Source organism: Elephantulus edwardii, unplaced genomic scaffold (assembly GCF_000299155.1).
Source record: "Elephantulus edwardii isolate Elephantulus edwardi_28Jun2011 unplaced genomic scaffold, EleEdw1.0 scaffold00057, whole genome shotgun sequence".
NCBI classification, from domain to species: domain Eukaryota; kingdom Metazoa; phylum Chordata; class Mammalia; order Macroscelidea; family Macroscelididae; genus Elephantulus; species Elephantulus edwardii.
Genome location: NW_006399807.1, coordinates 2381126 through 2395931, shown reverse-complemented (window position 1 = coordinate 2395931; position 14806 = coordinate 2381126). Strand labels below are relative to the sequence as shown.

The window sequence follows — 14806 nt, the reverse complement described above, 5'->3', positions numbered from 1 at the left end:
CGATCTATCTCCGACTGTAAAAGTTGGTAGAAATCATCTATTTCTTCTTCTTTGGCTCTGGTTGTTGGTGCATATATCTGAATGATAGTGGTATTTACTGGACTTCCTTCTAAGCGTATGGATATGATCCTGTCACTCACGATGTTGTACTTCAAGATGGATCTCCTCTGGAGATGAAAAGACAAGGACTTGATGGTACACAACAATAATATATATGTATACACACACACACATACACGGATATGTAGTATACATACATAGAGATACATATATATACACACAGATATATATATCTCCACACACATATATATACACACAGTTATGTATATATACATCATATGTTACATATATACATATGTTACATACATGTGTGTGTATATATGTATACACACACACACACACAGAGAAAATGGGAGGGAAGTGAATAGACAGATAACATCTGGTTTAAGAAACTCTCCCTAAATGGTGTAAGTAGTGTACAAGGATGGCAGCTCTGATGGCTTAGTGATAAGGAATTGTACTGCCAACTCAAAGTCAGGAGGTTTGAATCCACTAGCTGCTCTGTGGAAGAAAGATGGATAATCTCCTTCCGAGAGATTTGCAACTTTCCAAAGCCTGTTGTAGGGTTCCAATCATCAGATAGACATGGCCTTTGGGTAAGCAGTTCAACTTTACCAGCACTCCTCGTGAGTTCCATTCCTACTCTGACACATGGGGGGTTACGGAAGTCAGAACTGACTTGATGGCAGCCAGTACCACAACCACCACTCTCACTAAATGACCACTTTTCATGCTTCAGTTTGTAATCCAACTGCAGCACAGAATCTCTTCCCTAATTCCCAACACTGCCTTTTCTGTCTTCTAAAAGCTCCTGTTTCCCCCTCCCCTCTGTGTGGGAGCATCCCATAAGGGTCTGTGGTGAGTCTTCATCAGAAACTTTAAAGGAACTAGTAAGACTGCTGAATTTTAACTTGTGGAAACTGCTGTTGTGGATTATACTAAGTTTGAAATGCTCAAAAATTGAAACTTTTCTAGTCCCCATATATTCCTTTTCTCACTATCTGATTTTCACTTCCATTTTCTTGTTTACAACTGTAACCCAACACCAAACCAGTTCATAGCCCATCTACAGAGGTTTTGCATGTATACTCTTGCTTGACTATCTATTTAAAGAGTTAAAGATATATGTACACAAATTACACTTTAAGTTGCTAACTTTTCATAAAGACAGAGTATCTTGTAGTGATTTGAATCCACCAATTTCTCCTTGGGAGAAAGATAATTGCCCTCTGTTATCTACAGCCTAAAAAACTCAGTAAAGAGTTGAGTTGACTCAGAATCAGCTTGATGGCAGGCAGTTTGAGTTTCTTGAGCTTCTTCCCATGTTTTCAACCTTGAGAACTTTCTGTTTGTGATGTTGGAAAACTTGGCAATGGACATTGGTGATGGTAAAACATGATTGTTTTAAGGTGGTAAGCATGATTAACTTTTAAATCATGGATGTCATTATCTTGTACATATTAAAAAATACTTGTTTTTCAAAGGCTGTGTTACATATGTTTTTACAATAAAAAATTCTTCAGGGGAAAAAAAGTATAAATTTTGGACCACAGGTGGACATCATAAATGACATATACTTTTAATCTGTTTTTCCATCTGTTGTACTCAGGCCACTGTCAAAAACAGAGTAAGGGCTCAAAGAATGTTCATGTATTGAGACTGGACATAAACAGACAAGGGTGTGGTTGTTGACCCATAGCTGACATTCTGGCAAGTTTTCAGAGGCAGCTAATCTCTCCATCCTTCTGTGGAGCAACTGGTGACCTCAAACTGTGTGCCTTCAAGATTGCAATACAGCTTCTTGCCATTAGGCCACCAGAGCTCCCTATAATGGCTGATTTTTAAGAAGATACTATGTCCTTCTTCTGGGTACCCTGGGAGAAATCAAACCTCCAACCTTTAGGCTAGCATAACTGTTTGTACCATCCCAGGGATCCCCCGCACTTCTAAGTGGAAATGTTGTTGCTGTTGTTAGAGTCATCAAGTCTAGATTTGGCAAACTCCATGTGGCAGAACAAAACTGCTGTAGGGTTCTCTAGACAGTTATTATTAAGGTAGCAGCTCACCAGGTCTTTCACCTGCGGAGTCACTGAATGGATGATTTTAAACTGCCCCCCTTTTAATGAACAGCCAAACGTTTCCTGTTGTACTATCAGGTCTTCTTTATAAAGGCTAATAAATAGAAATTTTACTTTAGAAATAGGGAGAGCATGTGAATACATTATCAAGAGTGTTTAAAAATGTGCCACATAGCATGCTGTTTTTACATGCATTGCTAAAGACAATCCTCAAAATAAATGAGAGGTAGTATTTCTTTGTAGGTAGCTCTGGTGCCTTAGTGGTAAGGAACTGTACTGCCAACCCCAAAGCCCATGGTTTGAATCTACCAGCTGCTTTGCAAGAGAAATAAAAAGTATCTTCCCTTGTGATTTATCACCTCTGAAAAGCCACTGGGGGGTCAGCTGTAAGCCCTTCCAACTCAGTGGTACATAACAACGACAATATCTTTGTAAATTAAAACAAAAACCAATACAAAAAACAACAAAGATACCTGGCATTTAGGAAGTTAAAACATGTCCTTGTCATTAATAGTTAAAGGAGCCAGGGTTACCAATGTTGTTGTTAGGTGCCGTCGAGTCGTAGACGACTTATAGCGACCCTATGAACGAAAGGCCTGAGCACTGAGGGTTACCAACAGCTGCCGTAATTATTCATAGAAACGGTGATTGGAATCTTAAATTTGGGGGAACTTTGGCGGCATAGTCTATAGCAAGGTGCAGTGATAACCTAAAGGCTATGTGTCTTTTTTGGTTCAAATCCACCAGCAGTTTTGAGGGAGAAAGATAGACAGTCTTCCCCTGTTTTTCTTTACAGTCTCTGAAACATAATGAAGAGTTTCTATGAGTCAGAATTCAACATAAAGAATCATCACTTGTTTGCTCTTTTTTCCTCTTCATTTATCATGGCTTGATATAGTCCTTTTTTAAATTCTTTTTCTTTTATATTGGTTTCCATACAATATGTATTTTGTTTATATACATTGTGTTACACTCATTCCTCTATTCACTTTGTGTTTCATACAGTCGTTCCCATGTTGTTGTTATGTGCTGTTAAGTTGCCTGCTACTACTCATAGCAACCCTATATAAAACAGCCCTAAACCCTGCTCTATCCTGTGCCAATCTTATAATTTCTGACACACCTACTTCCATTACCCCAGTCATTGAATCAATCCATCTCATCCAGGGTCTTTCTTTTTTGTGCTGTCTCCCCACCCTCCCAAGCATGTCTCTCTCTAAGGACTGGTCCCACCTTGCAATATGTCCAAAGTATGTCAGATGAAGCTTCAGAATCCTTGCCTCCAAGGAACAGCCTGGTTTCACCATCTCTCGTATGATCCTGTTTGTTCTACTAGCAGTTCATGGTATATTCAGTACTTTTCTCCAGCACCACAGCTCAAAGGCATTGATTGTCCAGCTTTCTGACACATAGCAAGTAATTGCAAAGACTATGGCCTGGATCAGGTGCACCTTAGTTTCCAGACCGACATCTTTCTTCTTCAGTACTTTGGAAAGGTCTCTGACAGCAGACTTTTCTCAGTGCAATTAATCTTTTAATTTCCTGGCTGCTGGGACCAAGAATGTTGATTGTGGAGCCAAGCAAACTAAGGCTGTTAACAATCTTGATCTCTTCACCATCTGTCATAGTGCTGCCAATTGGCCCAGGAGTGGGAATCTTTGTTTTCTTGATATTGAGCTTAAATCCATATTGAAGGCTGCAGTCCTTGACTTTATGTAGCAAGCGCTTCAGGTCCTCTTCAGTTTCAGCAAGCAGGGTTGTGTCATCTGCATAATGCAGATTGTTGATGAGTCTTCCACCAGTCCTGATGCCACATTTCTCCTCCTAGAGCCCAGCCTCCTGGATAAACTGTTCTGCATATAGATTGAAAAGGTATGGAGATAAGACTCATCCCTGGCGTACACCCTTCCCAATTTTGAACCATGCGTTATTTCCTTGCTCTGTTCTGATGACTGCCTCTTGGTCCAAGTATAGCTTTTGCATAGGCATGATCAAGTGTTCTGGGATTCCCATTCTTCCCAGAGTTACCCACACTTTGTTGTGATCCACACAGTCAAACACCTTTGCATAATCAGTGAAACACAGATAGACATTCCTCTGGTACTCCCTGCTTTCAGCCCAGATCCATCTATACAGTGGGGTTGGTATTTGGTTTTTGTTTTGTTGTTGTTGTTGTTGTTGTTTTGGGGTTTTGTTTGTTTGGTTGGTTTGTTGGGGTTTTTTGTTGTTGTTGTTTTATTTGTTTACTGGTTTACATTACAAAGTTCATATACATTGTTTTTCACACCAGAATTTTTGCCTTTCCTTTACATACATTGTGTTTTATAAAACTAATCACCTTTGTTCCATGCCCACCATTACTTCACCTTTTCAGGGCCCCACTAAATTTTTCCCATTTATTTGCTCTTTAATTTGACATGTATTAACTGCAGAACAGATGCCCCAAAGGGCCAAGTAGATTGGGAAAGCTCTCCATGAATATCAAGCAATAACTTTCCTAAGTGAGTGTATCATTGTTTAAGAGAGATTCAGGGAATAAGTTGATAACACTATGGCAACAGGAACAAGTGCTTCCAGCTGAGAAGGTTACTTCCTGGACAAGGTGGTATTTACATGACATGTTATAAAATATGAAGTTAACCAAATAGTAGTACTAACCTTACCCATGCCCCAACCCTACCACACCTACAAACTGACTCCAAGTACACTCTCTGTGGTAAATTGTGACCTTTCAAACAAGGATACTTATTGGTCATCTTTATTTGCACCCAGCTTGCATCCAAAGAAGTCAGGCTTAACCAGGACTGGCAACTTCTGAGAATCAGACCAGCAGGAATCTGTGTCATCCTCTGGACTGGTAATCAGCACAGTGGGCTTCATGCTGCGAAGAGTGTGTGCTGCCTGCCTCTGTCCTGGTGTCAATTAGGGTGAATTTAACCCCCAGGCAGGCTCTACTCATGTCCTTTGCAGGAATTTAACCTCGACTGTGATGTGCTGTTGAGATTCACCATTAGTCTAGTTCTACCAACGCCATTTGGGACAATTTGTATCTAGGAACCGGCGTAAGTTTGGTGCAGCTGTTCACGTCATTTCCTCTTCCTGTGTTCCTCATACTAAGCAAGAAGACAAGGTGAGGGCGAAGGAGGGTAGGTTCATTTAAAGAGAATATAAAATCCAAAAGAGACTCATTAGGGAAGCCAGGTTCTCTCCTTGGTCTGAGCCCATTTTTTATGTTGTTATTGTGATTGTTAGGTGCTGTCGAGATGAGTTCGACTCATAATGACCACGTGAACAACAAATCTGAGTCCTGTCTTATTCTGTGCCATCTGATTATCTCTGGCATATGTGAACTCATTGCTGCAGTCGCTGTTATCAATCCATCTCATCAATTGTCTTGCTCTCTTTCATTGACCCTCTGTCTTTCCAAGCATAATGTCCCTCTTCAAGGAATAGCCCTGTCCTAGCCACATGCTCAAAGTACATAATATGAAGCTTTGCCATCCTCTCCTCCAAGAAAAAAATCTGGCTGCACCTTTTCCAAAACATATTTGTTTGTTCTTTTAGCAGTCCATTTAGTTGTCTTCTCCAACACCACAAAACAAAGGCATCAATTCTTCTTCTGTCATCCTTATTCACTCTCCAGCTCTCAGATGCATAGCAAGTGAATGAAAAGGCTGAAAACCTGAATCAGAAGCACCTTAGTTTTCAACTTGACATCATTACTTCTCAGTAATTCGGAGAGGTCACTGACAGCAGACTTTCCCAATGCAACACATCTCCTGATCTCTTGACTGCTAGAACCAAGAATATTGATTGTGGATTCAAGTAATGAAATCATTGACAATTTCAATTTTTTCCCATCTATCATGATGTTGTTTATCAGTTTGTCTTCTTGATGTTGAGATGAACATCATGAGATGAACATATTGAAGGCTGTAGTCCTTGATCTTCTGCAGCAAGTGGCTTAAGTCCTCTGCACTTTCAACAAGCAAGGCTATGTCATCTGCATAATGCAGCTTGTTGATAAATCTAACTTTGATACTAATGCCACTTTCTTCTTCATAGAGTCCTACTTCTAGAATTATTTACTCTATGTATAGATTGACTATGTATGGAGAAAAGATATACCTCTTGACACACACCTTTCCTGACTTTAAACCATGCAGTGTTCCCCTGCTCTATTCAGACAACAGCTTGCTGGTGGTCTAGGTATAGTTTTCCTATGAGCATAATTAAGTGTTCTGGAATTCTCATTCTTCTTAAAGTTAGGCATAGATTATTACAATATCCACATAGTCCAATACCTTTGCATAGTCAATAAAACACAAATAGGCACTCTTCTGGTATTCTCTGATTTCAGCCAAGGTTCATCTGACATCAGCAATGATATCCCTGGTACCACAGCCTCTTCTAAACCTATCTTGAACTACTGGAAGTTTCATGTTAATATGTTGTTCTAACCATTTTTGGATGATCTTCAGCAATATTTTTCTTGCATATAATATTAATTATATTGTTTGATAATCTCCACATTCTTTTGGATCACCATTTTTGGGGATGAAAACAAATATGGATTTCTTCCAGTCTATCAGCCAAGTAGCTGTCCTTCACATTTCCTGCCATAGACTAATGAGTATATCCAGAGCTGCATTGAAATATGTTAATTAATATTCAATTGATTCCTGGGGCCTTATTTTTTGCCAATGCCTCGGCGCAGCTTGAACATCTTCTTTCATTACCATTGATTCTTATTCATATGATTCTCCTGAAATTTCTCAGTGTCAACTAATTTTTTTTTTTTGTATAGTGACTCTGTTAATTCCTTCCATCATCATTTGATGCTTCTTGGAATATTCAAGATTTTTCCCATGTCTTCTCAAAGTGTTATAACTCCAAGTTTGAGTTTGTTTTTTAATTCTTTTAACTTGAAAATGTCAAGCAAGCTTTTCTCCTTTTCATTCAAACTTCAACCTTTTTGCACATTCCATTATAATATTTTGCTTTATCTTCTGGAGCCTTTCTTTGAATCATCTGTTAATCTCTTTTACCTCAATATATCTTCGCTTTTAAAGTCATTAGTTTAACATACTGCCACTTTTATCAGCAATTACTAGTGAATGAATACTCTGTAAAACTATTTGAATAGTCTTATAAAGGATTTAAGATGTTTCAAATCTAGTGCTAAAACCTAATATGTACATAAGAAAATATCTAATTTGGAAACTGTATAGAAATAGTCATCAGCATCTCATTGTTGTCAATCTGGAACCAACTCATAGCTGATCCTTCAGTGGGTTTTTGGAAACTGGGAATTGATTAAAGGAGAATGCTCATTTTCTTCCCATGGAGCAGCTGGTAGATTCAAACCGCTAGTGAGATACAGCTTTTGAGCTAACAATGCAGCTCCCTGCAGACCACCATAGAGTTGTCACGTATCATCATATAGACGTAATATATACATTTTTTTAAAGATCTCAATTTAACCTCTTTTTTTTTTTTTAAGTCTTGAAGAACAATGATATTAGGTTAAAGACTAAGATATACCTGAATCATGTTATGGTTTTTCCAATCACCTATTTTTTTTTATTAATTTATTTTGTTTATTTTTCATTTCAATGAACATCTACAGAGATTTTGGAATTCCATTCATTCAATTTAAACTCTTATAAACAACGAACTAATTGTGAAGTTGGAAGTGGCTGAGAGCTGAGCCTTCAGTAAGTTTTCAGAGGCTGTATATCACATAGATTTTCCATCTTCCTCTCATGAAGCAACAGGTGAATTCTGGGAAATTCAAACTGGTGAATTCTGGGAAATTCATTACTTCTTGGTTGGTGGTGCAGCTCCCTACCCACTCGGCCACCAGAATTTCCTGTGAGGTCACACAAAAGAGTGAAGGAGAAGAGTCATTGACTTCTGGAAACACATCCTTTTCATGTTAGAAATAGAACAGCCAGGGCAAAGGGAAGATCATGATCTTATCCTCTGTTAATTATTTCTCCTTCCTGTGTGTCTTTTGACAAACCAGAATGAAAGGAAGGAGAGAGAAGGTTGCTGTTTCACTAGAAATAGCAGTTCCTGGTTGGCACAAATATTCAGCACTCATGGCTGCTAACAGAAAGGCTGGAGTTTCAAGACCACCCAAACACATTTCTGAAGTAAAGCAGGGTGACTTTTCCCCAAAAAGTCTGCCCCTGAAAACGCCAATGAGCACAGTTCTTCCCTAACACACATGGGTTCACAATGAGATGGAATTGACTCAAGGACAATTGTGTTTTGGATTTTTTTTTCATGAGAAATACTTTTCTGAAGAATGAATGGGTTTCATTTTCAATCTATGATACCTATGCTTCTAGTCAAGGGAAAAAATGCTCCTAAGATTGTTTCACCAGATTTAGTATTCACCTTTTGTTCTGTTTAACCTTCAAATAGAGAAAATATAAAACTATAAAGAATTTCATAATTAATACTTAAGAGTCTGTGCAAGAATTACAGAAGTGAGGGAGTTGTTCATATGCTTTTAGCCTAAAACATCCTGCTATCTTAAGCACCTTACATAAGTAACAAGCCTGGTATAGAAAATGAGAAACAGAATCAACCAATTATATTATCAATCTTAGTGGTTAATTTGAAAGATTAAAACCCTAAGATAACAATTTTTAGCTGGCAGAAACAGCAATGTTGCTGGGTTGTGAGGGCTGTTGTATAAATAAGATCTAAGGGAAATTCTGAGCAGGAAAATAAAACCTCTCCATTGAGTTTGATGTTCTAATAAAGGACTTGTTAATCTGTTTTGATTTGACAGTGAAGAATTCATATCCTAATGCCAGAGAGTGAGGTGGCTGAGCTGACAGAGCACACTTAGCCATTTTCCCCACACAAGACCCATCTGATTTGATACGAGCCTGCTGTGATAGAAAACTTGGGGCTTACAAAGAAGTAGCTGCAGGGTTTCTACATATATTAATGTTACAATGAAGGCCACATGAATGGAAATTATGCATTGGCTATTTCATTCTCTGCTTGAGTTAGCTTCTAGAGACTTTGTGTACAACATTCATATTTGCAATCCATTAACCACTTTTCTTCTCAGAAAGAGTAAATTCTTTTAAGCATATTTTCCTGTCCTAATTGGATGTGTACAAACTTAGCCAGGTTTTTTTCCACATTGTAGATTTGTCACAATGACATTCACAGCACGAGGCAGCAGTATTACGCATACCATCTCCCACTAACCTTAATGGCGTGCTTTGTGACTGGGCTGAGGAGTCAGATGCCCTTGTCTGACTAATTTCAGTGCTTAGAATGTAATCAGAAGAGGCAGAGAACAAACACAAGTTCAGTTCCCATGTTGGGCTCACCAGATTTTATTAAGTTACATTTGGGGAAAGACTCTAATCAGAGCCACTCTGAAAAAAAATTAGACAATATCAAGATACAGTTTCATGCTCGTATACCTTCCTTCTAAATGGGGGCAGACTTAAACCAAACTACTCACAAAGAATTGAAGATATGCAATGTAGAGTATGAAAGTAAATACATCCCATCAAGCCCAGTTGTGGGGAGAAACACAGGTCAAAGACCATTGGCCTGAGGATGGATCATTGGCTGTATTATTTTCCTCTGAGGAGAATAGAGCCAGGTCATTGATAGTCTATTTGCTTTGTATTTTACTATGGCTTTCATCTTTTTTGCTTTTTTGCTTTCTGATTCAGACCTTCGCTGGATGAGGCCCTGCAGTGGCGTGATTCCCTGGACAAGCTCCTGCAAAACAACTGTGAGTTTACACTGTCTTTTAGAGGGAAGTAGGGGTTGTCATATTTTCCTGTACACCGTAAGGAATCCTGGTAGAGCAACAGTGAAGGTACTTGGCTGCTTCGTGAAAGATTGTCAGTTCAAACTCACCCCACCATTCTATGGTAAAAAGACTTGACAATCTGGTCCTGAAAGACTACAGCTCAGAAAACCCTGTGGAGCAGTTAGTTTTGTCATATGGGATTGCTGTAAGTAAAAAAACAAAGCTTTTCAGTGACACCCGACAGCACTACAGGTCTGAGGTCTCATGTGTTAGATTGACTGTATGGCAATGGATGGGAAGGAATAAACATTGGAAGAAAGTATCCTTTGTTGCCCATGTGTTCTTCTACCCCAACTTGGACATTGCTACAGATTTTTAAAGCATTTCAAACAAAATCTGATTAGGTTTTGTTTGAAAGCTAACTCTCGAACTTTCAAAAGATTGTGTTCATCTCAGATTAGGACGTTGCACTGCATTGTGGGAGAATGTGAAAATAAGGTGAGCCAAGAACTCACGATTGCAGGTTGTCCTCAGTTGTTGTCAAGTGTCTTGCTTACTTGTGAGTCAGAGCAAGTCACTAGATCTGCTTCTTGTTCTCATCAGCAGAATAAGGATACTGCCTTTTTAATTTTGCCTCATAATGTTGTTGTTATGTACCATTAAGTTGGAACTGACCCATAGCTGACCCTCCAGCAGGTTTTCAGAGGCAGTTACACACAGGAAGAGATTGCGCATCTTTTTACTGTTACGCAGCTGGTGGATTCAAACTGTACTCCTTTGGAACTGTGGTACAGCTTCTTGTCACTAGGCCAGTGCTCCCTCATAATATCTAGATAAAAACTGGACATCGTAGTATAAAGAACAGCAAAATATGAATCATAGTCCTGCTTCAAACTGCTATTCATTGCTTTTGTGACCTGACATGTGTTTCAGATCCTGCCTCGGTTTCCTCTTCTGGTAACATGCCTTTGCATCTTCATTCACGATTTTATAAACATACAGAGCAGTAGAGAACTCCTGTCAAAGCCACTACCAATACACTAGTGAACACTATTTACTTTTTCCATAGTTCAGAAACCTTAAATGAGTCCCAAAGACCTGCAGAATAAAGTTTGATTTCTGATGTTCAAGGTTTTGCAATGATAACTATAAGCTACTGGTCTGCAGTCAAAATTAACTCCTTTTTCCTTTAAACAGAATTGGTTTTTGTTCTATGCAAGATTTCTACACGTTAATCTCTTTGGCAGGAATACTATGTACTCATATATCTATCTTTCAAATTCTCCTTCACTCATATAATCTAATATAAATGCCAAATGTCTAGTGTGCCTTAACTACCTGGAGTAATTCATCAGCTCTCTGAATTTTCTAAGCCATTTATCTATACATTTTTTTTATTACATTCTACTTTGTATTCTCAAAGTGAATTCCTGTCTACCACAAACTCTTAAAATTTTGTGAGGAGTTGCGTAGTATGGGAAGAACATTTGCTCCAAGAGAGCCATTTCATTTAGAATATCCCAATCTATACTTATTCTTATTCACTCTAAGGATGGAAGCTAAAGCTTCATCACAGGCCTTTCAAAAGTATGAATTTTCAGGTATTTTTGTAGTATCCTCATAAGAGTTGAGAATAAAGAATGTCTGTTGGTTGCATATGGAAACTGTGTGGGTTTTTTTCCTTCATGAAAAGTAATTGGCAAGCTTCCACTTACAGGCTGATAGAAAAATTTCTTCTTTTATTTGTGCCAGGATATTGACACTTCTAATTCAGATTTTCTTAATTTTTTTACCTTTTCTTTGGTTGTGCTTATTTAATCTGTTTGAGTACCCTGTTCTGATACACAGAATGTATTCAGTAACTGTTTACCAAATGACTGAGTGTATGAATTAAGTTCATTTTACTTCTTGGACCTCCATGAGAAATCCCATGATGTGAGTAATAATAATGAAATGTCTCAATAGTTCGCTTCACTTATTAAATCTTCATCACTGGATGTTGACCACAATCAACACCATTCAAACCATCAGTCAGGAGATCAGGAGACATATTGCATTGGAAAAGTCTGCAATCAGAGGTCTCTGCAAATTACTAAGGAGCAATGATGTCAGTTTGAAGACTAGAGTATGCCTTATTCAGTCCATGGCCTTTTCAATTATTTGCTATGCATTTGAGATCTGTACAATGAATAAGGATGACAGGAGAAGAATTAATGCCTTTGAGTTGTGGTGTTGGAGAAGACTAGTACTAAATATCCCATGGACTGCCAAAGGGATGAACAGATATGTCTTGGAGAAAGTACAGCTAGAATGTTCCTTGGAGGCTAAGGTGACAAAAATTCATCTCATGTATTTTGAGCATGTTGCTAGGAGAGGCTATTACTTGCAGAAAGACATCATGCTTGTAAAGGTGAAGGTTCAGCAAAAGAGAGGAAGACCCTCAATGACATGGATTGCCACAGTGACTCCAGCAATGGGCTCAGATATGTCATAAATGATGAGGATGGTACAGGATAGGACAGGGTTCATACCTGTTGCTCCCAATAGGATCATTATTAGTCTTACTTGACTCAATGAACCTAACAAAAACAAACACTGATTCGTTGGAAAACATTTTATAACCATTATAGTAAAAATTCTTCCTTTGAAGAAGTAATCTATCGATTCAAACTAAGTCAAGGGGAAAAGAAAATTTATGTTGAATATATAGAAATCTGTATATATATCAACAAAGAGAGAGAGATCAGCTGGCCCAGTGAACAGAAAGCGATGCTACCAAGCCAAGGGTGGGTGATTATGAATCCGCGTCCCTTGGGCCAGTCTTTCATTGTTTTTGTTCAGACATTCCTCTAGGTCATATAGCCCTGGTGTACAAGTTGCTGTACAGTGGTCACTTGTGGTTTCTGTGTGGCTAAACACTGTGACACTGATGTGTCAAATGCGTTAATGGTTGGCTACCCAAAGTGGACAGAGAGTGAGGTGGAGCTCCCCAATTAAAACAAGCTTGGAAGGAGGAGTGACATCCACGTCCATAATAGCTTGTGTCCGGAAACCCTATGAACCTAGAGAGAGGATGAAAGGCACCCAAACATCAAAGACTCTCCTTCATAGGGTCGCTATGAGTTGCTTGCGACTCGACCACACTTAACAACAACAACAACATTTAGAAATCTATGGGAACAGAAGATAGCCCAGAGTCTGGGAGGTATCACTGCCTCTCAGAAACCACCAGAAGACAGTCACCCCTCATTCTGTCTTCTTGATCTGTTATTCAATGTCTCTGTCTTTGCTCCTTTCATCTCTATTTTGATCTGCCTCTGCTTCTCTTTGAGTCTCCCTCCTATTCTTCCTCTCTCTCTCCACTCTCTCTGCTCTCCTTACATCCATGTCTATCTACTCTTGAAGAAGGACTTGTGGAATGACAAGCCTACCTGCCATCATCCTGGCACCACTGATCTGCGAGAACATGACTGACCCATTCCTCTAAATGCCAGCATCATGAATGACTTTTAAAATTTTTTTCAAAATCCAGCTTATGAGTTAATAGCTCCTAAACCTGCTAAAATTAATGGACAACCATTCTGAATATGAATTCAGAAAATATCTCATTTTAGCTGCAATCAATCTAAAATTGGTAACAAGGAAAGACTTGTGTATATAGGTTTGAGAAAGATATATATTTTAAATGTCGCAATCCTTTTTGGCTTGTTTTGATAAATTAAATTGAGTGATATCTTAGTTGATTTATAAGCAATAATTGCTATTCCCTTATGCCAGTGTACGATATTGACCTTTGAATTTGATGTAATTTCCCAAGCATTTCTCCAGTTAATATTTTTAATTTCTCATAAATTGGGATAAAATCTGTTGAAACCAATCACTATAAGAAAGTTAACTTCTGCTTACTCTTTTGTCTTTGTAACATAATCTCAGTTCTTATCTTTCTCCAGTTTTTCAACCTTCCATCATCAATTACATTTTACTCTGATTTGGAAGCATGCCGACTTTCTTTTATGTTTTATCCATCAAGGTCCTCCAGAGAAACAGAGCCAGTAGAATAGTTAAGTGTAGTCAAGCCAAGTTATTGCTGTCCAGTCAGAACTTATTGGTAGCTGATCGTCTGGTGGGTTTCCAAAGCTTTAAATAGCTCACAAGACATTTCTTTAAATAGCTCACAAGACATTTCTTACCTTTCTTTCTCTGCCTTTCTGGTGAATTAGAGCCACCAAAGAGATATGGTCTTCAGATTAGCAGTGCAAATCCCTGTAGAATATACCTAGAGATTTTATTCTTTGTTCTAAGGAATTGCACAATGCTTTTGTGAGGGCCAGGAAGCGTGGTAGTGGTAGAACATTCTGGCAGGCTACAAACTTGGTTGTCACTGAGGTCTCGAGGTAGAATTTCTTCTTCAGGAAATTTCAGTTTTTGCTTTTAAGGTTTGTAACTGAATGCATTTAGCTCACCTTCATTAACAAGATTAGTCTCACTTATTTGAAGTCACTAGAATAGCAATTCATGATCTCTTAAAAAATACCTGCAGAACAACATAGAAAAATCTTAAAATACCTACACAGCAACACTTGGTATTCAATTAAGTAGTTAGCCAAACAATCAGCAAATCCACCAACTGCTTCATGAGAGAACGAGGAGGTACTCTGCTCCCATTAAGATTTGCAGCTCAACTCAGGGGAGGTCACCATGAGTTTGAATCAACTTGCTGGAAATGATTTTTGGTTTGGGTTTAGTTAGTTAGGTGGCCTGGTGACATAACAGTTAAACACCCAGCTCCTAAGCAAGTGGTCAGCAAGTTAAATTCACTAGTGAATCCTCTGGAGAAAAGACCTGGTGACCTGCTGCTGTAAAGATGACA

At 38.6% G+C, this 14806-nt stretch overlaps 1 protein-coding gene across 1 annotated transcript in view; it reads left to right on the top strand.

Moving 5' to 3' along the window:
• The window catches only part of RGS5 (regulator of G-protein signaling 5), an 80358-nt gene that overhangs the window by 48825 nt on the left and 16727 nt on the right, over positions 1–14806 (top strand). Inside the window, exon 3 of the mRNA XM_006887371.1 lies at positions 9854–9915. Within this exon, the coding sequence (XP_006887433.1) occupies positions 9854–9915 (62 nt within the window). The remainder of the gene's footprint in view (positions 1–9853; positions 9916–14806) is intronic.